The sequence below is a fragment of the Bufo gargarizans genome, chromosome 2 (genome assembly GCF_014858855.1).
Source record: "Bufo gargarizans isolate SCDJY-AF-19 chromosome 2, ASM1485885v1, whole genome shotgun sequence".
In the NCBI taxonomy this organism is placed as follows: Eukaryota; Metazoa; Chordata; class Amphibia; order Anura; family Bufonidae; genus Bufo; species Bufo gargarizans.
The window spans coordinates 679,194,588-679,217,327 of NC_058081.1; the positions used below are offsets into that span (position 1 = coordinate 679,194,588).

General features: G+C 44.6%; 1 protein-coding gene across 1 annotated transcript in view; it reads left to right on the plus strand.

Moving 5' to 3' along the window:
• Positions 1 to 9,788: 9,788 nt before the first annotated feature.
• The window catches only part of LOC122926295 (serine/threonine-protein kinase SIK2-like), a 62,781-nt gene continuing 49,829 nt past the window's right edge, over positions 9,789 to 22,740 (plus strand). Inside the window, exon 1 of the mRNA XM_044277666.1 lies at positions 9,789 to 10,421. Coding sequence (XP_044133601.1) covers positions 10,287 to 10,421 — 135 coding nt within the window. The 5' untranslated portion in view covers positions 9,789 to 10,286. The remainder of the gene's footprint in view (positions 10,422 to 22,740) is intronic.

Here is a 22,740-nt window from a genome sequence, read left to right on the forward strand (position 1 = left end):
ACATAGGTGGCACAAACACTTTAAACACCCTGATAGCTGCCAATGTCTCGAGTTTGGGATCCCCATTGACCTATTAGCCGATGTGCAATTATTACATTCTCTGGGACTGGAGGACAACTCTATGGAAGGCAAAGGCCCTTTTACTAATCTAAAACATAAGAGTACCAAAATGCCACCAATTTATGATTAATTGTAATGCATTGACGTTTTTCTTAATATGGTCACCAAGGACCTTAAAAATTTCAAGGAATCCACTTATCATTCTAAGTGCGCTAAAACCATGACCGCTGCTATTTCAAAGCTATCCAATGACCCCTCGATCACGATCAAACCCTCCAATAAGGGGGATTACACCATGGTCATGGATTCAGTACAATACAAGGACATGTGTAAATCCCTGCTATCTGACCTTGAGACTTATGAGATTCTAGCCAGGGACCCAACCGAGGATTTTAAGCGGAACTGAAGGGTATTTTAGATGAAGCCAGACTGAGCAGTTGATTTCATCTGATGAGTATAATTTCTTACTTCTATCATTTACTCGTAGGTCCACTTTTTACTGTCTCCCAAAAATCCATAAAGGGCTCTCACCCTTTAAGGGGAGACCGATAGTATCAGGTGTGGACAACCTTTGCCAGAACCTCAGTATTTACCGTACATTGACCGAATTCTGGCTCCCTTCGTTACCGCTTTACCCTCCTACACGAGGGATACCACTGACCTTTTGAAATGCCTAGAAGGTATTCAACTTGAGGAGAATTGTCTTCTATCTAGCATTATGTAGAGGCCTTGTAATCCTCCATACCACATGACCTAGGGATAAGGGCAGTGGATTATTTCCCCCAGTCCCGGGGCTACCAGTACCGCGCCCGCAGCCTGTTCATCCTCCGGATACTCGAATTTACCCTGACCAGGAACTACTTTATCTTTGACAACAAGGTTTACCACCAGCCCAGGGGTACAGCTATGGGGAGCCCGTGTGCCCCCTCTTATGCTAACCTATTCCTGGGCTGGTGGGAGGAGACCCTGGTGTTCAGGGACAATGATCCTGGGGATACATCAAGAATAGGTCTGTGGGCGTGGTACATTGATGATCTTTTCATCTTATGGAATGACAGCAAAATGGAGTTTGAATAATTTGTCTCCAAATTAAACCATAACCAGATTGCCATGCATTTCACCAGTGAATCACACCCTCATTTGTTTGCCCTTCTTGGACATAAAAATCATGAGAAATATCAGAGGTGAACTGGATACCTCGATTTACCGGAAATCAAATTCCACCAATTCCCTCTTGAGGTAGGAGATTAGTCATCCTCTCCCCCTCAGGGAAGGTATCCCTAGGGGCCAGTATTTCTGTTTGAGGAGAAATTGCTCCACTAAACGGGAATTTGTTATTCAAGCAGGGGAATTGAGGAAACGTTTTCAACAAAGGGGTACCCAGATGAGGTACTCAGACCCGCATACAGAGCAGCCTTGATCCAGGATAGACCCTCCCTACTCACCCCTAATCAGCCCAGAAACCAAGATCCCAAAGTGATACGTATCATCACCTCTTTTGGCAGGGAGTCACAACAGGTTAGACAAATTTTCCAACGCCATTGGGATATTTTAAAAATAAATCCTGATTTGAGGGAGGTGATAGCAGATTACCCCCAGGTTACAAACAGACGGGTTCAGAGTCTTCTTGACAGTTTGGTCCACAGCCATTTTACTTCCACCAGCATGTACTCAACTTGGCTTCATTCCAACGTTAAAGGTAGCCACAGATGTGGTAACTGTATTGCCTGTAAACATATACAAGTTACGAAAACCTTTACTAGTCATGTTACAGGCAAGACTTTCTTCATCTTGCATTTTATCAACTGCAAATCAAGGGGAGTCATCTACCGTATGTCCTGTGAATTTGGTATTGAACACATCGGAAAAACGATACGAGAATTCCGGGGGAGGGTTGGGGAGCACCTCAATGACATTCTACACAAAAAAGACACCCCTGTGTCTAAACATGTGCATCATGTCCATGGTGGTAAGGTTCAACTACTCTTCATGGGCATTGATGTAGTCAAACCACCAACCAGAGGGGGCGATTGGGATAAGATGCTTCTCCAGCATGAAGCACACTGGATCTTTTATCTGAAAAACATCCCCCCCCCCCCCCCTGGTACTAATGAGAGGCTCAATTATGGCTGCTTCTTTTGATAATATTTCCTTTACATACTTTTGATTTGTGTTTAGACGCCACCATTATGGTTTATCTTTCATAGCTTATTTCATTTGTTGGGACAGCTTTCATATCTATACTTTATTATTGTCCTGCCCCCGTCTTTCCTGTCACGAAATGCCAGCTATCTATACTACTGCTTAACGCTTATAGTTACCAGGTTACCATGTACGCGCATTATCAGTCGCGCCACTCTTCTGTTTCCTGGATGGTAGTGGTCTCCAGGCAATTAACTGACGCCATTCCTCCCCTTTTCTTTTCATTTGCCGCTGTTCCCCCATGGGGCTGCAGCGTCGGACGTCACACACCGGTGTCGAACGTGGGGGAGGCGGTTCAGGCAGGGAGGCGCACGTCTGCACAGCTGTGTTTAAATTCCACTCATTGGTGCATTGTTTTGCTGGTAGGTTCTCCCAACCATAGGGGATATCAGTATTTAAGTAGAGCACAGGATTATCATCTCCTGCTGTATGTGCCATCTCTCACCTGAAGGGTACACTTTTGATTTGTTTAATCTATCCACTGCAGTCTCATAACCTACGACTGCGGCTGGTTCATTAGGACACTATATCCCCTGAATAGTCGACACGGACAGAAACGTGCCACGTCGGGATGCTATTAGAAGCTGATTAAAGTGTTTCATCGGTATTTAGAAACAGGGACCGGGCCGTGATCAAGGACAGGTATCCGGACAGTAACGCCCCTATTGGGGCGGGTGCTCTGTATAGATAGGTAGGATAGAAATAGACCCCCCCCCCCCTAGAAGTAAGACATAATAGGGTGTAGGGCTCCTCCATCTACACAGACCCCGTTTTATACCCTTGGCTTGTTCAACTGGACTCACGTCAAGCTCTCATCCTGGATTGCCATCCCTGAAATATCCAGGAGAATCCGGTCCCATTACGTATTTTGGTTCTGGTAAGACTGCTCGCCACTAGTTCTAGGTTGAGCGGGATACGTTTTTCGACTTTTCTACCAGTGTTGGGTACCAGCATTGGACCCCTGGTTTTCTCAGTATTAATGCATTATACAGTGGTTATGTTTACATTTTAATATATTTACCAGTAAAAGTTATGTTTTAAGTAATTGTCACTCTCCCCTTAGGTGTTGTTTGCTGCTATTAGATTTGGGAGTGCTTATTGAGCTGTACACTTCATTGCTCTTGCCAGTGATTTACTAATCTTTAAAAACACAATAAAAAAATCCCCAATACAAACCCTTCAGAAAGTAAATGAGCACCAAGTGTTTGGTCGATGTTTACTTGTACAGGTTGCATGGTTTCCTCTCATGCTAAGAACATAGGAAGTGTGGTCTGATGAAGTTGCTATATCACTACATAACCCCTCACACTTCTCAGCAGGCCTGGCTAATAGTAGTACTGCTCGATACAAAGTATTGTACCAGCGATCAGACCATAGCTTGTTCAATTCTCCAAGTGAGCCTTGAAAAAAAGTTAAAAAGTAAAATAAAAATTTCAAGTAAAAAAATTGTTTTTGTCGTATCAAGTCATTTATAATTGGTTAAAAATTAAAAAAAATAAACTACTACCCTGCAGAATAAACTTATTATATCAGATATACTGTATGATGAACCCCACAAAAATACAAATTTAAAAAACACTGACAATTGCAATTTTGCCCACCTGATTTCCCAAAAAATGTAATAAATAAAAAGCAATCAAAAAGCTAAATGTGCCTAAAAATGGTACTAATAAAGGCTACAACTTGTCCCACAAAGAAAGACAAGCCCTCACTCAACTCAATAAATAATAAAAACATTATAACCCATTTCAGCAAATTCCAGAGGCTGCTCCTTCCATTCTGAGCGCTGCCATGTCCCCAAACAGCAGTTTATGACAACATTGAGGAGAAATTGGGTAGCAAATTATTTGGTGCTTTTTCTCCTTCTAAGCCTTCAAGGTCAAAAGTTAACAAATTCTATCAGGTCAAAGATATTACTACATCCCTAGCTGAATTCATTGGAGTGTAGTTTCAAAAATTAAGTTATTTTTTGAAGTTTCTACTGTACTGGTGCCTCCACATGGCGCCCCAAACCCATTGCAGTAAAACGTGTGCGTCTAAAGCCAAATGGCACTCAATCCCTTCTGAGCCCTCTTGTGTGCCCAAACAGCAGGTTGCAGTCACACATAGTGTTTTGCATAATCGGAAGAAATGGCATAACTATTTTGGGGTGTTTTTTCTTCCCTTGTAAAAATGAAACGTATTGAGCTAAAACTACATATTATTCTTAACAAGTCATTTTTTTATTTTTAATGCCCCAATTCTAATACAGTAAGTTCTATAAAAAACCTGTGGGGTCAAACTGTTCTCTGCATCTCTATGTTAATCCCTTAGGAGGTGTAATTTCCAAAATGGGGCCTTTTGGGGGCGATTTTTATGTTTTGACACCTCAAGAACTCTGCAACCTGAAATGGTTTAAAACTTACTAAAGAAAATGGAGACCCCCAAAGTCCACAAGGTGCTCCTTCAATTCTGAGGTCAGGATTTGTGTCAAGTAGCACTCTAGGGCTACGTAAGAGATATTTCTTATAAAATACAGAATCAGGTTAATAAATATGGGGTTTTAATTCTACTTTATCACCTGCTGGGTTGTAAAAAAAATAATTTTAATTGAAAATGTGCAAAAAAACATTTTTAAAGTGCGCCTCCATTTTGCATTAATTCCTGTGAAACACCTAAAGGATTAACAAACTTACTAAATGCCATTTTGAATAATTTAAATGGTGCAGTTTTTAAATGGGTGATTTATTGGGGAGGGGGGGGGGGGTTAGGAGTTCTTATATATGAGCCTCCAAAAGCCACTTCAGAACTGAATAGGTCCCTAAAAAATAGTATTTGGAAATTTTCTTGAACATTTGTAAAACGAATGTCTTTAAACCTCTCCCAAAAAATAAACGTACGATTGAACAATGAGGCCATCATAAAACAGACATGCAGGGAAATTTGCAAAGTTTGTTAAATTTAGGGTTCATGCACACAAACGTATTTTCTTTCTGCGTCCATTCCGTTTTTTTTGCTGACCGTATGCAGAATTATTTCAATTGGTCCGCAAAAAAAAAATGGAAGTTACTCCGTGTGCATTTCGTTTACGTATGTCCGTATTTCCGTAAAAAATTAGAACATGTCCTATTATTGTCCACATTATGGACAAGGATAGTACTGTTCTATTAGGGGGCAGCTGTTCTGTTCCGCAAAATACGGAATGCACACGGACGTCATCCGTATTTTTTGCAGATCCGTTTTTGCGGACTGCAAAACACTTACGGTCGTGTGCATGAGGCCTTACATTACATTTGGATTTTTTTTTTATAAAAAAAAATCCAAAAGAATATATTGACCAAAATGTACTAGTAACATTAAGTACATTAAGAGAACTTTATAAAAACTGGCTTAGTTGCCCATAGTAACCAATCAGATTTCACCTTACATTTTTCAGAGTTTCTTTGGAAAATGAAAGGATTTACCTGACTGGTTGCTATGGGCAACTAAACCAGTTTTTCTTTACACCAGTTGTGATAAATCCCCTAATGAGTCATAAAAAAACAATCTCAGAATTGCTTGGATAAGTAAAAGCATTCCAAAGTTATTACCACATAAAGTGACACGTCAGATGTGAAAAATGTGGCTTTGTCCTTAAGGGGTTAAATATTACATCAATCTACGTGTGCACTTTTGGCCTCAGGAGCCATGTGTTCACATAGTCACATTTGTATTATACTGGTTTTTATAAATCTAGCCCAATAGATTTGCGCAGCCCACAGTGCGCTGTCTGCATTTTTTGCAGCCCCATTGAAATAAATGGGTCCGCATCTAATCCGCGCAAAATAACGATCAGAGGTGGGAAAAAAATATGGTCGTGTGCAAGAAAACGCAAGATCGCTGGAAAACTCCACTAAAAAACTGCATGTGAACCCACCTTAAGGGGCTATATACTTTGTGTTTCATCTGTGAAGATGTCTGAGTTGGTTCCGTGCGTCCATTTTTACCCTCCGTCTGTCATCCATAATCCACGGACACTGCTCAGCTGAAAATGTATTTCCAGACAATCTATCAGCGAAAAATGGGCCAAACACAGATGCGACACGGACGCCATTTATGTTGTGTCCGTGTTTTTTCATGGACCTATTGACAATAAGGCCTCATGCACATGACCGTTGTTTTTGTAAATTTTTTTACGGGTTAGATGCAGACGAATTCACTTCAATGGGGCCACAAAAGATGCGGACAGCACACCGCGTGCAATCCACACATTCGTTCCGTGATGTCCTATTCTTGTCTGTTTTACAGACAAGGATAGGGCTGGTCTATAAGGGGGGTGGCCGCAAAATTCGCAATGCGCACGGCCGGTATCCGTATTTGCTGGTGTGTGAACAGAAACATTCAAATCAGTGTGAAAATGCGGATAGTGCGTATCAATGAAAAATGGAAACGTGAACGAGGTCTTACAATGGGATGTGCAAAAAGTGTGGGATGCACACAGGCCGCATCTGTATTTTGCGGACCACAAAACGGATACGTTCGTGTGAATGCACCCTTATTAGGGCTCATGCACATGGCCGTTGCCGTTTTTTTGGTCAGCAAATTGCGGATTTGTAAAACACGGATACCGGACGTGTGCAATCTGCGGAACGGAACATCCAGCTCGTAATAGAACAGGCTCGTAAGGCGTCATGCACAAAGCCGTGACCGTATTGAGGCCCACAAACAGCGGGTCCGCAATATACAGGCACCGCCCATGTGCACCCCGCATCACAGACCCATTCTGCAATCCGAAAGGTGTGGTGAGGAACTGAGGTACAGAACCCCCACAGAAGCACTACGGAGTGCTTCCGTGGGGTTTCTGTCCGTGCATGACAGAATTTTTTTGCGGTGCGGACGGATCACGGACCCATTCAAGTTGAATAGGTCTGGATCCGTCAGCATAATCTGCACAGATTGGGGACCTCAACGGCCGCGTGCATGAGGCCTAGAGATGAGGGAAGCGAGCTTCGGATGCTACATCCGAAGCCGCTTAGCTAAACAGAAGGCAGAAGGCATTCAAGGCACTGGGCAGGCTCAATCAGCTCAGCTGAATCAGGCAGCAGCAGCTTTAAAATGCTCCGCTGTCCGCTCGCTCCAGTCCCTCCTCTGCCTCCTAGCTACCACGCTGTCTGAAGATGGCAGAGGTGGGTGGAGCCGAGCGGAGCTATATGATCTCCAGCCGCAGAGGCGGCGCGCCGCGGGCTCTGACGTCACGTCGTCACTGACATCCCGCTCGGCTCGCAGATTCCTCGGCGAATCGGCGGCTCGGCTGCTCGGCTTAACCCACCTCAGCCCCCAGTGCTTAAACACCCTGAAAGACCAGGCCAAGACTCCACTCCAGCCTGCCAGCGAACGATCGCCGCTGGCAGGCTGGAGATCAACTCTCTTACCTTCCGTTCCTGTGAGCGCGCGCGCCTGTGTGCGTGCGTTCACAGGAAATCTCGCGTCTCGCGAGAGGACGCGCCGGCGCGTCCAGGAGGAATGAATCAACCACCTCCAGGACGCGTCTGTGCGTACAGCAACAGCGGTCCGGAGGTGGTTAAAAAAAAAAAAAAAGTAAAAAAAAAAAAAGTCCCGGCGGCTCGCTCGGCGCCTTTCGGGTGACAGCGCTGGGGTGCGGGGCACCCACTGCACCCCGTGTAGGATCGGCCCTGCTTTTTACAGTGAAAAGCCACTTCAAAACTTGGAACCGAAGCCGAGTTCAATTCCAAGGTTTTTCACTGTAATAATCAATTAACAAAGTTATTCAACGAAGTCACGCGTGACTTCGTGAGTAAATTACTTTGGCTCATCGGAGCCCATACATTCTAATGCTGTACGGAGACGAATCTCCATGCAGTATTCTAACAATTTTTTGTTAGCAAAGTGGCTTCGGATGTAGCATCCGAAGTCGCTTTGCTCATCTCTAATGACATACCTCCCAACTTTAGAAAATCGCAAATAGGGACAATATATGCCGGCGCGCATCATGGAAGTACCTTTCATACTAGGCCACGCATAATTACGGACTCCGTCTGAACCGCAGCAGCCAGGGACCGGTGAGGTGAGTATAAGTTCCTTTATGTTTTTACAGCATGTGGAGACCCTGGGACAATTTTTTTCTTGCGCTCCTATATTCATTTAAATATTAGCCTATAAATCATCAGATTATAGATATTTTAAGGTCCAAATTGCATACAATAATGAATTTCTGGTCTAATATACAGGTAGAAACCATACAGATACTTTAGTAAGGAGCAATTTATTAATGCACATTTAACCATTAATTTCCCAGGTCAAAAGAGGGAGATTTTAAGGATCAAAGAGGGACAGAGGGACTTGGGTCAAAAAGGGGGACTGTCACTCCAAAAGATGGACACTTGGGAGGCATGCTTAATGAGGACAAGAATACGCCATGTTCTATGGCGGAACGGCCATGCAGACACAGAACGCACATGGAGTCATTTCTGTTTTTTTTTTTTATTTATGTGGCACCATTGAAGTGATTGGTTCTCCAAAAACACGGAAAAAAATACACTCGTGTGCATGTGCCCTTGGGGTTTATTCAGATGGTGTAGTCAGTTTATGCCTTTTAGGCCGAATGCACACGGACGTCAGCGGTCTGTGGTATCCCGGCCTGGCATCCTGCTGAGAGCAGGAGCGCACGTCGTCATTGGTTACTATGACGCAGTGCGCTTCATGCCGCCGCTGCACTACAGTAATACACTTGTATAGATCATACCAGTGTATTACTGTAGTACAGCGGTGGCATGAAGCGCACGGCGTCATAGCAACCAATGACGCAGTGCGCTCCTGCTGTCAGCAGGATGCCAGGCCGGGATACCACGGACCGCTGACGCCCGTGTGCATTCGGCCTTCGGCTAGGTCTACACAACGGCGTGTGCCGAATTCGAGATGGATTTGTCCGCGACTGTCGCGTCGCAGTGCGACACCATAGACTATCATTATAAAAATTGTCGCTCAACATGTCGCAGTGCCGTTGTGCCCTATCTGTCGCGCGACAATGTCGTCGTGTAGCCTTAGCGTGAAACTGCGTCAAACCGACGCCGTTTTTTGTGGAAACAGGACACAACTGCGACATTTTGAGGCGGTTTCACGATGAACAAACCTTCAAAGGTTGTATTATTCACACAGTATAGGCTTTATTGTGCCGTGTATGTACACAGGGCCCTAAATACAAGTTTATTTCTCTGAGGCGCTGGTAATGAGCTGCGGCAGCGTCTCGTCAGTGAGTGTGACCTCTGTGTGGTAACCGGCTCCATGCCTCCACACACTCTCTCTCTCTCTCTCTCCCGCTCTAGCCTTGATTGACAGCTTGTGCAGAAGGGCTCTTGACGTCAGCGCTGGCTCCGGTTGCTAGGGGCAACCCATTTGGCAAGCGAGCTGTGAAGAAGGTAAAAAAAAAAACGAGAAGCAGAAGCCCCGCCCAGGAGACCTCCTGCAGCTCTGACGTCAATGGACATCAGCCCTGAGAACATGATGCCTTGTGCAAGCAGCAGAGCCTGGTAGAGAGGCGCACACTGGCTTCCTGCACAGCTGCCTCCACTCCCAGCTCCTCCATGCACAATGCCTGCTGCAGCAAGTTCTCTAAAGTGACTTTCCAGGGGACCTGCCACCAGCTGGGCTTCACCCCCTGTCACCCTGGAGCTCCTGGAGGTGCAATGAACCCCTTCCCTTCTGGATAAACCCAAACTACAGGACAATGACAACTCCAAGGTCTGTGCACGTTCCTCCAGGGATTTGTCTCCTGGACGCCTGAAGTAGTTGCTGTTTTTTGTTTCCCCCCCCCACCCCTGGACAATGCCTTCTGATCACTAACTGGAATTTGCCTCCTGGTATTGCCCACCCCCCTATACCTGCAGACCACCCCCCTGTACTCCTGCCCGCCATGGACAACTGGCTCTGATGGGGACATTGTGTGGTTGGCATCTCCTGCCTGCGCTCGTCCTGGGGGTGTGATCGTGCCAGTTGATGTCTTTTGCCCCTTTGTCGCTCGCCTCCTTCTCCTTGGCCCGGGTCCCAGCATGGTCATGGCGGATTGTCAGAGGCATCTACAGAGGGGTCCTGTCCGGGTCGGATTCTATGACATAGAACGCACTTTAGGGAAAGGGAATTTCGCCGTGGTGAAGCTGGCAAGGCACCGAATTACCAAAACCGAGGCAAGTAACCCCATTATCTGGTCACCCAGAGCTACAGGTGGCAGGAACGTCTTTGTCTATGGTGGGGGGCGGTGGTGGTGGTGGTTGGTTCTTCAACGTTGTGTCTCAGTTTTCTTAAATGTCCAACCATATGGATCTCTGGTCTTCACGATCACCGCGGATTTAGGTGCTTACTATAGAAAATGCCAAAAAGACAGTTACTATACCGTCCGAGCTCCTGCCACCCCCTCAGCCATAGGATCTAGGGCATGGATATAGCGCCGACGTATTCCGCAGCGCCGTACATAGAGTATACATATACGCACGTGTTGGAGACAATGGGGGCAGATATACCAGTGCTGTTAGATGGGTGGTCCATACCTGTGTCACAGTCATGATGGTGGGGCACAATTTGGGCATGTTGTATTCTTTATGCCACCTCTTAGACCAGTATGCCGGTAAGGTGGCACCCCCATTAATAGATACTGTTGGGAAAGTGTCCGGCGAGATACAGAGATTTGCTCACTTTGGCGCAAATTGCTAACAAATTTGTGTAAATTGATTGGCGCCAAAATGATGCCCAACTGACAGCGAAATTCTGGCGCAACAACGGTAAATGGAGGGTGGCAGAAATCTATGGTAATCAAAGGAGATCCGTGTGAACCTATAGATGATGCCCTGGTCAGATGTGAACCCATGGCTGCAGTGCTGCACGGCAAAAGTGCCACAATGTAGCCCAAACATCAGCCGCCGTCACCCGTGTAGAAGAGATATACCCCCTCACATTCTGACTGTAATGTCGCCTGTGCCGGAGGGATCAGTAGGGTCTTTGTGGTGCCGCTCTTGGAGGGGGAGCACCGGCACACCGTGTCTCCGGCTCAGCAGAGCGGTCTGGGATGTGTTAACGCATTTCATTATGCCTTATTTACCAATTTCTAGGTCACCGTGTGTCTGTGACATGCCGATGCCGAGCGCTCCATTCATAATTGTGTCCTCGCCGGAGAAAAAGTGCCATAAATGTGCCGCTCTGTGCAGTGTCAGCCCCGGAGCCTGCAGCAGGCGCACAGTGCCGGGTGCATACATGGCATCTCCTCATTTTTGGTTTCTTTTTCATTTAAGTCCTTTTCACCCCAGCGTACCCCAAACATTTAGACGGCCCGAATGCATGAGGAAAAACAGGGTGTGTGTGTGTGTGTGTATATATGTATGTATGTGTGTGTGTGTGTGTGTGTATATTACACTATTATATTACACTATTATATTTCTATTGCACTGTTCAGTATTTGCCACTTTTAATTTCTTTTTGTTTAGTCCTATATTTCCAGTTACTGAACTGTGCGGCAGACGGTCCTATTCCACTGATCACAAATTTACTACTTACCTCGTATCTATCTATCTACTTACCTCGTATCTATCTATCTATCTACTTACCTCGTATCTATCTATCTACTTACCTCGTATCTATCTATCTATCTACTTACCTCGTATCTATCTATCTATCTATCTATCTACTTACCTCGTATCTATCTATCTACTTACCTCGTATCTATCTATCTATCTACTTACCTCGTATCTATCTATCTATCTATCTATCTACTTACCTCGTATCTATCTATCTATCTATCTACTTACCTCGTATCTATCTATCTATCTATCTACTTACCTCGTATCTATCTATCTATCTATCTACTTACCTCGTATCTATCTATCTATCTATCTACTTACCTCGTATCTATCTATCTATCTATCTACTTACCTCGTATCTATCTATCTACTTACCTCGTATCTATCTATCTACTTACCTCGTATCTATCTATCTATCTATCTATCTATCTATCTATCTACTTACCTCGTATCTATCTATCTATCTATCTATCTATCTACTTACCTCGTATCTATCTGTCTACTTACCTCGTATCTATCTGTCTACTTACCTCGTATCTATCTGTCTACTTACCTCGTATCTATCTGTCTACTTACCTCGTATCTATCTGTCTACTTACCTCGTATCTATCTGTCTACTTACCTCGTATCTATCTGTCTACTTACCTCGTATCTATCTGTCTACTTACCTCGTATCTATCTGTCTACTTACCTCGTATCTATCTGTCTACTTACCTCGTATCTATCTGTCTACTTACCTCGTATCTATCTGTCTACTTACCTCGTATCTATCTGTCTACTTACCTACTTACCTCGTATCTATCTACCATGTGATTTTCATCATTTTCGTAATTTTTTTTTTATATATGTTTTATATATTTGATCCCAGTCCTCAGTCGTTCCACAGTATGTAAGATAAATAATCTACCACATATCGCCCTCTTATAGATACAAATTTCTGTGTATGACCGGAGCCCCTAGCCCATCTGGTGCCTGGTCATTTTCATGCCCCCCGTAGACCTCTTCCCCGGTTTCTCGTGGTTGTATATACTGCGCATTACTAACTTCTTGATGTCTGTATGGGGGGGGGGGGGGGACATTAGCGCAGTGTCGCCCCCGTCCTCCGGCAGGTTGATGCTGTTACCTCCGGTGAGGACCGTAGCGAGGGGCCAAGTCTTTACATTAATTTCCTGTCGGGAGACGAGAAGTGTTGCTTTTTTCACATTGCGCAAGTTTACATGACCCCGCATTCAGGTCACCTCCGTTTTCTTTTTTTGGTTGTTCATACATCTTACAGATTTTTGGAAAGACTTTCTGCGTCCGTTGCTTCAGTTTACTAATCCCCTCTTCTGGTTTATATCCGTGTCTGCACTGGAATGTGCACATGTATATGGGATCGCCCACTATTTTATAGAGTTATTATTTTTATTGCATACTTTTGTAAGAACTGGGTCTTAAGATATGGACTCCAGATGCAGCAGAGCTGAATTTGTGATGTAACTCTCTGATGTGGAGTCATTTTCCCTTGTGAGAACTCGCTGAGAGTAGTAGTTCCCGGTTCTCCTCACAAATAATATGCTCTGCTACATCATTACTGAATGCAGCACACAAGCAATTCACATTAAAATGAATCTTTTTTTATGTTCAGATCGTTGCTTTGTTATTTACATAGCGGTATATTCCGCAGCATTGTACATGGGATGTAGTCCCTCACATCAGTCCTTTTTTTCCAGTGGGATTTATTGGGTAACCTGAGGTTTAGCTATTGTCCCAGCTCTCCACATCATGGCGTATAAAGGGTTATCACATAAGCTGCATCCTTTATATTGCAAAATGTCACCATGTGTCTTATTGGAGGGACTTAAAATGCACCGTAATGTCTCCGCAGAAAGCTGTTGGGGTCAAACATGATAGAATCTGCGACGGAGGCGCTAGTAAAAAAAAAAAACCCCCAAAAAAAACGCATTGCATCCGGATGTCTTCCGTTTTTCACACAAGCCCCATTCATATACATGGAGCCAGAGCTGAGTGGAAAACCACACAGTATGAAAGATGCGGCGATCAGGCTGATGATGCGTGAAAAACAAAGCTCAGTGTGCACAGACCCATAGAAATGAAGAGGTTAAGGATTCAGTCCGGATCCTACGCGTTCAATACACGCATCGCATGCGGACGGAAAGCTTGCCCGTGTGAAAGAGGCCTAACTCTGTTCACGCAGAGAATCCAGTATAGAATCGTTGCCTCATGCACACGACTCTATTTTGTATCTATGTCCGATACACATTTTTTGCGTACTGCACACGGACCCATTCATTTCTATGGATCCGCAAAAAAAAAACGGACTGCACACAGACGTCATCCGTGTGCTCTCCGTATCCATTGCAGTCAATGTGTTCACAGAAAAAAAAGAATGTCACAAGGATGTCATCTGTGTTTTGCTGACTGCGTGCATGAGGCCTTCTGCAGTGCCGCCAAAGCATTCAATATTGACCGCCGCACGCGTGGATTTCTCCAGATTCTCTGGATCTTTTGATATTATGTAATCTAGATGACAGATATTCAAAGTCTTCCCGAGTTTATGTTGAGGAACGCTTTTCTGAAATTTTCTCACAATTTTTAGACAGTTTTTTCACAGATTGGCGAACCTCCACCCATCCTTGCGTCTTAGGGGACATGCACACGTACAGGATTCATGTGCGGAGAATCTGCACTGAAATCTGCAGGTGTTCGCAGGCAAATCTGTGCGCTCGATCCGCATCAATTGGTGCAGATTTGCATGCGTTTCATTTTACTAAATGAATGAAGAAAATCTGGTCAGGAAAAATAAAATAAACTGATATGCTGTGGATTTTAAAATCTGCACCACAAGTCAAAATCTGCGCGGAAAAAATCGGCATTGTGTGCATTGCAAATTTCAAATTCTCATAGAATACAATGTACATGAACTACGGTGCGAATTTTCCGCGCGCATTTAGCCTTAGAGACTCTGCCCTCTAACATGCGGTTTTTATGTGACTTGGTAGCACATGGCTCCTCCAGCTGTTTTTTTTAAATCATTTAGTACTTTCACGCTTGCGTTGTTAATTCCGGTATTGAGATCCGGCAGAGGATCTCAATACCGGAATTAAACGGATCTGTTTTGATTTTGCACATCAGGATGCATCCGTTCCGTTGTGTGAAATCAAAATGGAAAAAAAAAAAATATCAGTCACTAAATACATTGAAAGTCAATGGGTGACAGATAATTTTTTTTTTTTTAGGCTTTATAACAAAGGTTTCCGTCATCATTGACTTACATTGTTTCCAGTGCCGGATCCATTTTTTTTTGGTTTTTTTGTTTGTTTTATGACCGAACACAAAACCGCAGCTTGCAGGTCACAAAACAGAATGGAGCCGGAACGGAAGACGTCCTAATGCATCCAGAATGCATGGGGACTAAACTGTATTTTTATTTTTTTCCGGTATTGAGATTCTCTGTCGGAGCGCAATACCGGTAAACAACAACGCAAGTGTGAAAGTCGCCTTACTTTTCCAGCCCTTTGTTGCCGCTGTCCCAACTTTTTTGGGATGCGTTGCGGCCATCGGGTTCTAAATGAGTTCATTTTTTTTTTTTCATGAAATGGTCAAATTTCTCACTTTCAACCTATGATCTATTACTACATCAGTCTGTGAAGTTTGTAAATCATTGCATTCTGTTTTTACTTTTACTTTCCTTACATTTTACAACTTTTTGAAATGGGGGTTGTATGTCTGGCATACGGTGTATGTTGCCACAGGGCGCCAGGAACGTGTTTGGGGAATGTTCAGTGCCAGACTCCCGTTCGCCATATGTTATGCCGCGACCGGACAGAGTGAACCCCTGACTATGGCCGTCCGCACCGTCATCTTCTCTGTGCAGGTTCTCGTTATGACTCCATCGACACAATTGGTTCATAGCAATAATGTATATGTGTGTAGTGTATCTGGTGGTCAGGTTTGATTGCAGTCTGATCTGTGTTAGGCTGCGGTCACACGGCTGAATGTATTTTGCGTTTATTTTTTATTTATTTTTCTGACCCATTGTAACAATGTGCATTCTTGTTCGCAAAACGGACGTTTCATCTTTTTTGCAGGACTGCGGAACGGACTTACGGATGTGTGTATCATAGAAATGAATGGGTCGGATCACGTGAATGGGGCGTTAGACTGTGGTGGTGTCCTACAGTAAAACCAGGGTGAGCCCCCCAGCTCCTCATGATGGAGAATAGCCCGGCCTTCTATTATATATTACTAGGATGGCAGCGACTTCTTCTACAGAAAAAAAAATATCTCTACATTTGAACAAAGAGCTCAGACAGGCGACCAAATCATGAGTTCTCTGGACGTCCATCTGAGTGGGGGAGGGGTGGTCAGGCTGGGATAACCTAGCTTTACCTGTTTTTGTCATATAGTGTATTACATAGGTACTAGTTTACAGCATGGTATGTGCGCGTCTGTACGGTATGTGCTTGAAACTTCATCCGTATGTTCAGCCTGTAGTATAGCGGGGCAGTATGCGGATGTATATGTGGTGTCCTGTATAGAGACGCTATAGCTTGGGCTACTTGCACACGACCGTGTACGCAAACTAGAAAAAAATAGGACATGCACAATTTTTTTTGGGGCGGGGCAACGGAACGGACATACTGATGCGGAAAGCACACTGTGTGCTGTCCGCGTTTTTTGTGGACCCATTGAAATGAATGGGTCCGCATCCTATCCGCAAAAAAAACAGAACGGACACGGAAACGAACAACGTTCGTGTGCATGTAGCCTTATGCTGCTGTAATCACTACATCTGCCACCATAAACCTTATTCTCTAGAGTCGCTGAAGTAGTTAAATGCTATCTCTGCGTTGGGCAATCCAGTGTCTCTGGTACCTGACTACCTACGTCATAGCTGTCTTTCACTCTGACGTACGCCACTACAATCCAAGCCCTTTTTGTTCCTCCTTTGCTTGTTTCCTCTGTTAGAGGGTGACGGTTCGTAGAAAAAGTCCTGATGAACCCTTCAAAGTATGGGCAGCGCCCTTACATATGGTGCCGATACTGAGCCCATGGCGTAAAAAGGTTGTCTCCTCCAAGGTATTGGTGGCGTATCGCTAGTAAATGCCACCATTGTTCGATAGGTGCAGGTCCTACCTCTGGCACCCGCACCTATCTCCAGAATGGGATCCCTGAAGCGGGCAGAGTTGTCACACTCAATTCATTTCTATGCCGAAAATAGCTGCGCACGCTCACTTGGCTCTTATCGGAACTCCCATAGAAATGAATGGGGCACATGTACTTTCCTTCACATTCGAGGGCCAGTTCTAGAGATAGGTGCTGGTCTCATAAGTGGGACCCTAACCTATCTGACTGATGGCAGTCGTTTTCCTTGCACTTGGCTTTTGGAGTTTGTGATACCTGTCTAGCTGCATTTAAGGGCTCATGTGTACTCCCGTGGTTTTATTCTGCATCCAATCCGCACCCAATTATTTCAATGGGGCCGCAAAAGACACGGACGGCACACGGCATCCATTTGTCCGTTCCACGGCCCTGCAAAAAAAATAGAACATGTCCTATCCTTGTCCGTTTTTGCTCTCTGCCGGTATCGGTAGTTTGCGTATCCGCAATTTGCTCACTGCATAAACGGCTACAGCCGTGTGCATAAGCCCTAAAGGAACTGTCCCAGGAAGAGCATCACACTGGTCCATGGGCTCTGTCTGGTATTGCAGCTCAGCCTTAGGCCTCATTCACACGACCACAGGCTGTCCGTGCCTGCGCTGCGGGCCGCAAATTGTGGTCTGCAATGCACTGGCACCAGTCGTGTGAACGCCATATTGCGGCCCAGACCTATTGGCACGAATGGGTCCGCAATATACAGAAAAAGATAGGACATGTTTTATCTTTTGCGGTGCGGAGGAACGGACCCAAAAGCCCTCGGAAGCTCTTCGTAGTACTTCCGTGGGCCTCCGACCCGTGTCTCCGCACTAATCCATATGTTGCGGATTGCTGACTCATTGAATCAATGGCTGTTTGCGGTCCGCAATACGAGCACGGAGAGCCCACGGTCGTGTGAATAAGCCTTTATTGATTTAAATGGAGCCAGGTTGCTATACCAGACACAGCCCGTGGACAGGAGTGGCGCTGTTTCCAGAAGGAATAAATAATGCACTTTTTTTTCCTAAGCCTGTAGAATTCCAATCATATCCTATTTATTTCTGTATCAATCCGTGCTCCTCTAATGTGAATGGATGTTGGGTTTCTCGCCTCTGGTGTTTATATGATGGCTGTCCAGATAGAAGATTGCTTGGGGCGCTACGTTTATTTTGCGTTTAGAGGGAAAATTATTAGAAAATACATCAATAGATCAGGTTTTATTTTGTCAGGGTTGACAGCGGAGTCTGATAGAGTTGCTGACTAGCTTTTCTTTTTTTTTATGTGCGGGACAGAAGTGTTAAAAGCGACAATACCGTACCAGTAATGAAGGTAATTATAACCACAGCCAGTATGTTTGGTCTGACCCAGAAAAAAGATACATTCCTTTACATAAAATTGTTGAAATCTTGTAGTTTTCACTCTGGGCACTGAGCCGTGTGCTAGTTTGGCTCTTCTTGTTCTATAGACATCACTTCTTAGCAGTCATTTCATTATCATCACAGAGAGGATTACAATGGCCGAAAAACGCCTATATAGAGAGAGTGATAGCTATAGGCCTCTTGCACACAAACTTTTTTTGTTTTTGTTTTGTTTTTTCGTTCCGTATGCGGAACCATTCATTTCAATATGCATTCCATTTCCGTTCCGCTGAAAGATAGAACTTGTCCTATTATTGCCCGCAAATAACCTTCCGTCGCTCCATTCAAGTCAATGGGTCCGCATAAAATACGGAATGCATACGGAACATATCCGTATGTCATCCTTTTTTTGCGGATCCCTACCCACTTTGCCCATGTGTATACTGTTAAAACACTTTACTGTACATTAAATTATTATAAAAAATTGTATGTTTCTGTTTGAGACCCGCAAACAACAGATCGCATATGGAAACCATACGGAGCTTTTTTGCAGAACTACGGAACGGAAACGAAACTGAAACAAAAAACTTAACGACGGATCTGTTAAAAACTGAAAAAGCCATACGGTTGTGTGCAAGAGGCCATAGAGAGAGAGAGAGAGAGAGACAAAGATATAAATAGAGATCTAACACCGGATCCACCACTATTCCCAGTAGATGATGTCACAGCTCACCTCCTCCCCCTCCCTGCACAGTGACCTCCGCACAGGTCACAGAGCATGCCCACAACCGTCTCCTATAAAAGTCAGTGGGTTGTTTTCTGGCTGAAGTTTCTTATGTCCAGTTGCCTGCTATAAAGCAAATCTCTAAACAGCGAGCGAATAAACTAAATAAAAACACAATAAAAATGTAAAAGAAAAAAAATTGTTTCAACAACACTGCGTTCTGTGGCGGAGGTTCTGTTGGGAACCTCCATTGTTAATTCAGGGGAAAAAATTAGGCATCATGGGGCACTGTCTTGTCTGACAAAATAATGGACGCCATAACGGAAATCCTGAGAATAGATGATACATTCCATTTTATGACGCTGCCTTTTGATAAAGTGATTTCTGGCGCGGCAGGTTTTCTGACCGTGGGGGACACCGCATTTCTCTTCAGTCACTGATAAAATGGCTTTTTATCTCAGTTTGATTTAAACAAATAAAATAAAAAATACAGCGTTTTACGGTAAAGCAGAGGAGGCGTATAGCAGCCGCCATATCCTCCGATTACCTGCTCCGGAGCCATACATAATTAGGCACACTTCCAAAATTGATTTAATAACTCAGGCATGTTTATAATTAGCTATTTTGATTTGCGATTGAATTACCTTTAATTAGCGGCAGATAGGATTTTCCGATCTGCCTAAAATTTGTCTCTTTTGAGCCTCCGGGAAGACGTGTGTTGGATTCCTAAACCCGACAGAATTCTTCATTTGTATTCCATGTGCGATATCTGTAAGACTGTGACCACCTGATAAGCGGAACAGAAACTAAGGCTTAATTCACACAAATTTATTTATTTTCATCCATGCATTTTTTTTTTTTTTTTTTTTTTTTTTTTTTTGCGGCTAGCACGCTGATTCATTTCTATGGATCTGTATGGCCGTCCCTTGAATGATAGAAGAGAAAGTGTCCTATTCTTGTCCGTATTGCGGAGGAGAATAACCCTCGCTATTGACAGTGAGAAAAATAACGAATGCACATAGAAGTGCGGATCTAAACTAAGGACGTGGCTGTGTGCATGATGCCTAATATACACGCCTCCTCGCGTTTTTATTTTCCTCTCAAATGACCATATTCTGGAGAATTTTTATTTATTTTTATTTTTTATATTTTTTTATATTCTGTATTCTACCTTTCCTCTGCTATTCCTCCTGGAAATGTATAAATATTGACAACTGGGTGTTACCATGTCATTTTGTCAAGCTGCGGCCCCAGTGTGTAGGGACGTTCCCCATTGACAAGAAGAATGGTAACACCCAGTTATCAGTTTATTGAGACATTTTCAGGGGGAATAACAGAGGAATAGTGAGAAATGATGCTTATATAGGGAATGCAAGTATTTACTGAAACATGTCCGGAGAGAGGCCACCTACGCAAGCGGTTGGGCAGAGACCTGCACCTGGCCACCGAGCTCATTCACCCTCCGTGAGGAGAAGGAAGAGCCGACATGGCTTTCCTCCTGACGCCATGATCTCGGCACACCCCTGAGCATGCTGGGAGTTGTAGTTTCCGGTAATCTCGATCCATGGTGATTGCATTCAGCAGTGGAATGGGCTTTCTGGGGCGAGATTACAGTAAATGTATCTACTTATCTGGAACGATAGGACATTGTGTTTGATGTTCAGTGCTTTGCTGCTGCACATTTCAGAATCCTCTTATCACCTTTTACGCTATTGCTTTATTGTAATTACGGCAGAACGCCATGTTCCCACTCACTGAAAGTCATTGGGGGGGGGGGGTTAGCGGGAGGCATTACTCGGTGACCGGTCTATTTGGGGCAGCGCCGCCACTAATAAGGGAAATATGAAATCTGCACAGTTTGATCCGATTTTCTTTGGGGCTCATATTTTACAAATGTAATCGAAAACCGAGGGCGGCAGCGACCTAGTAGTAGTAAAAATTAAAAACGAATGCCCCCATATCGTCTGATCCTCATAAATGTCATTGCCGGGACCCCCAGAGGTCAGGAGAACGGGCAGAAGCCCCCGTACGTTACATAGTTACATAACATAAGGAACTGTATTTGCTTCCTGTGTCCGTTTTTTTCACAAATCTAGAATACCACTTTAAATTAGCAATGTTAAAAATGTTAAAAAAAAAGTCTAACATTTCTCACCCATTGAATCCCTGCCGCTCCATCTCCCCGCTCTTTATTTTTCTTGGAGCCATGACGTGCCTTACCTGTACATCTATGTGACTGCGGCAGCCAATCTTTGATGCTGGGGTGGTAAAGCATGTGAGCACTGAGGCCTCTGATTGGCTGCAGCGGTCATGTGGATGTACGGCGTGTCATCACTGGAGCAGCGGCGTGGAATGCAATCACTACATTTCCTGTGGCTAATTTAAAGGGGTTGTCCGGGCTTTTACATTTGGTGGCCTCGGTATAGGTCATCAATATCAGATCAGCAGGGTTGGTCTGACACCTGGCACCCCTGCTGATCAGCTGTATGAGGAGATGGCACGCGCGCAGTGCGTACGTGCAGTATTCATTCCGGTCCTGCTGCTTCGGTCTATGGGACAGCAGCAGCGAACAGGAAGGGAGATGGCATGTGTGCACTGCGCGCGCTGTCTCCTCATGCAGCTGATCGGCGTGGGTGCCGGGTGCCGGACCCCCACCAATCTGATATTGACAACTTTTTCTGAGGATAGGTCACCAATAGTAAAAGCCTGGGAAACTTTAATTTGGTTAACACTCGGACAACCCCTTTCAATCCCTTTTTTAAAGGAGTATTCCAGTTTCTTTTGGATACTGATGACTTATCCTCCAGATAGGTGGTTGATATCAGATCGGTGGGGGTCCGACCCCCACACCTCCGCCGATCACCTATTTTCAGCCGCTGCTGGAAACTAAACAGCGGGTGGAGCCGGAAGCGGACAGCTCCATCCACTGTGTAGTGGGGGTACTGCAGCTCAGCTTCCATTCACTTAACAACATCAAAAAGCTTTAATACGTGTTTTCTAGGACTTATGATGGTCTATCCTTAGTATAGCTCATCAGGGATTGATAGTTGAAGGTCCAGCCTTTGGGGCCCCCGTTGATCATCAGAATAAGGGAAGCTCAGCCTCCTCTTCACTGTTCACATATTCGCAGCGCCACAGATTAATGTGGCAGTGCCTGGTACATTTAAATTGGACTGAATTGCAGTACCAATAACAACCACCTCATACGGATGAGCACTGTTCCCCTTTATTCTGGCTGAGGGTCCAGACCCCCTACTGATAACATTCATGACCCATAATAAGGGAAGGCCATCATCTGAAAAACCCCTTTTAAGGGATTGTGTCCGAATTTCTCTCTGTGGGAGCGCTTCAGTAATAATCTAGAGGCCGAGTTCTTCGCCTTTGCCCTGCAGACATGGCAGCAGACTGCGGGCAGAGATTTCTGGAGTGTTAGCTATTCATTTTTATTTTAATTTGTCACTTGACAGACGTAATCCTCCCATCATTGAAAACACGTTAAATACATAGATGAGATCCTGTTAGTTATGGCCGCACGCGGGTATGCTTTCTGTTCTACCGTGCAGCAGCGGTTATTAGACCGTCATCATCTGCCCATCACAACAAGAGGCCGTTGTTATGGCTTTCCTCCGTGATGCCGCTGGTAACATAGGCCTGCATTTTATGGTATGCTGAAATTCCTTTAAAGGGGTTATGTCACGAAACATATTCTACATTT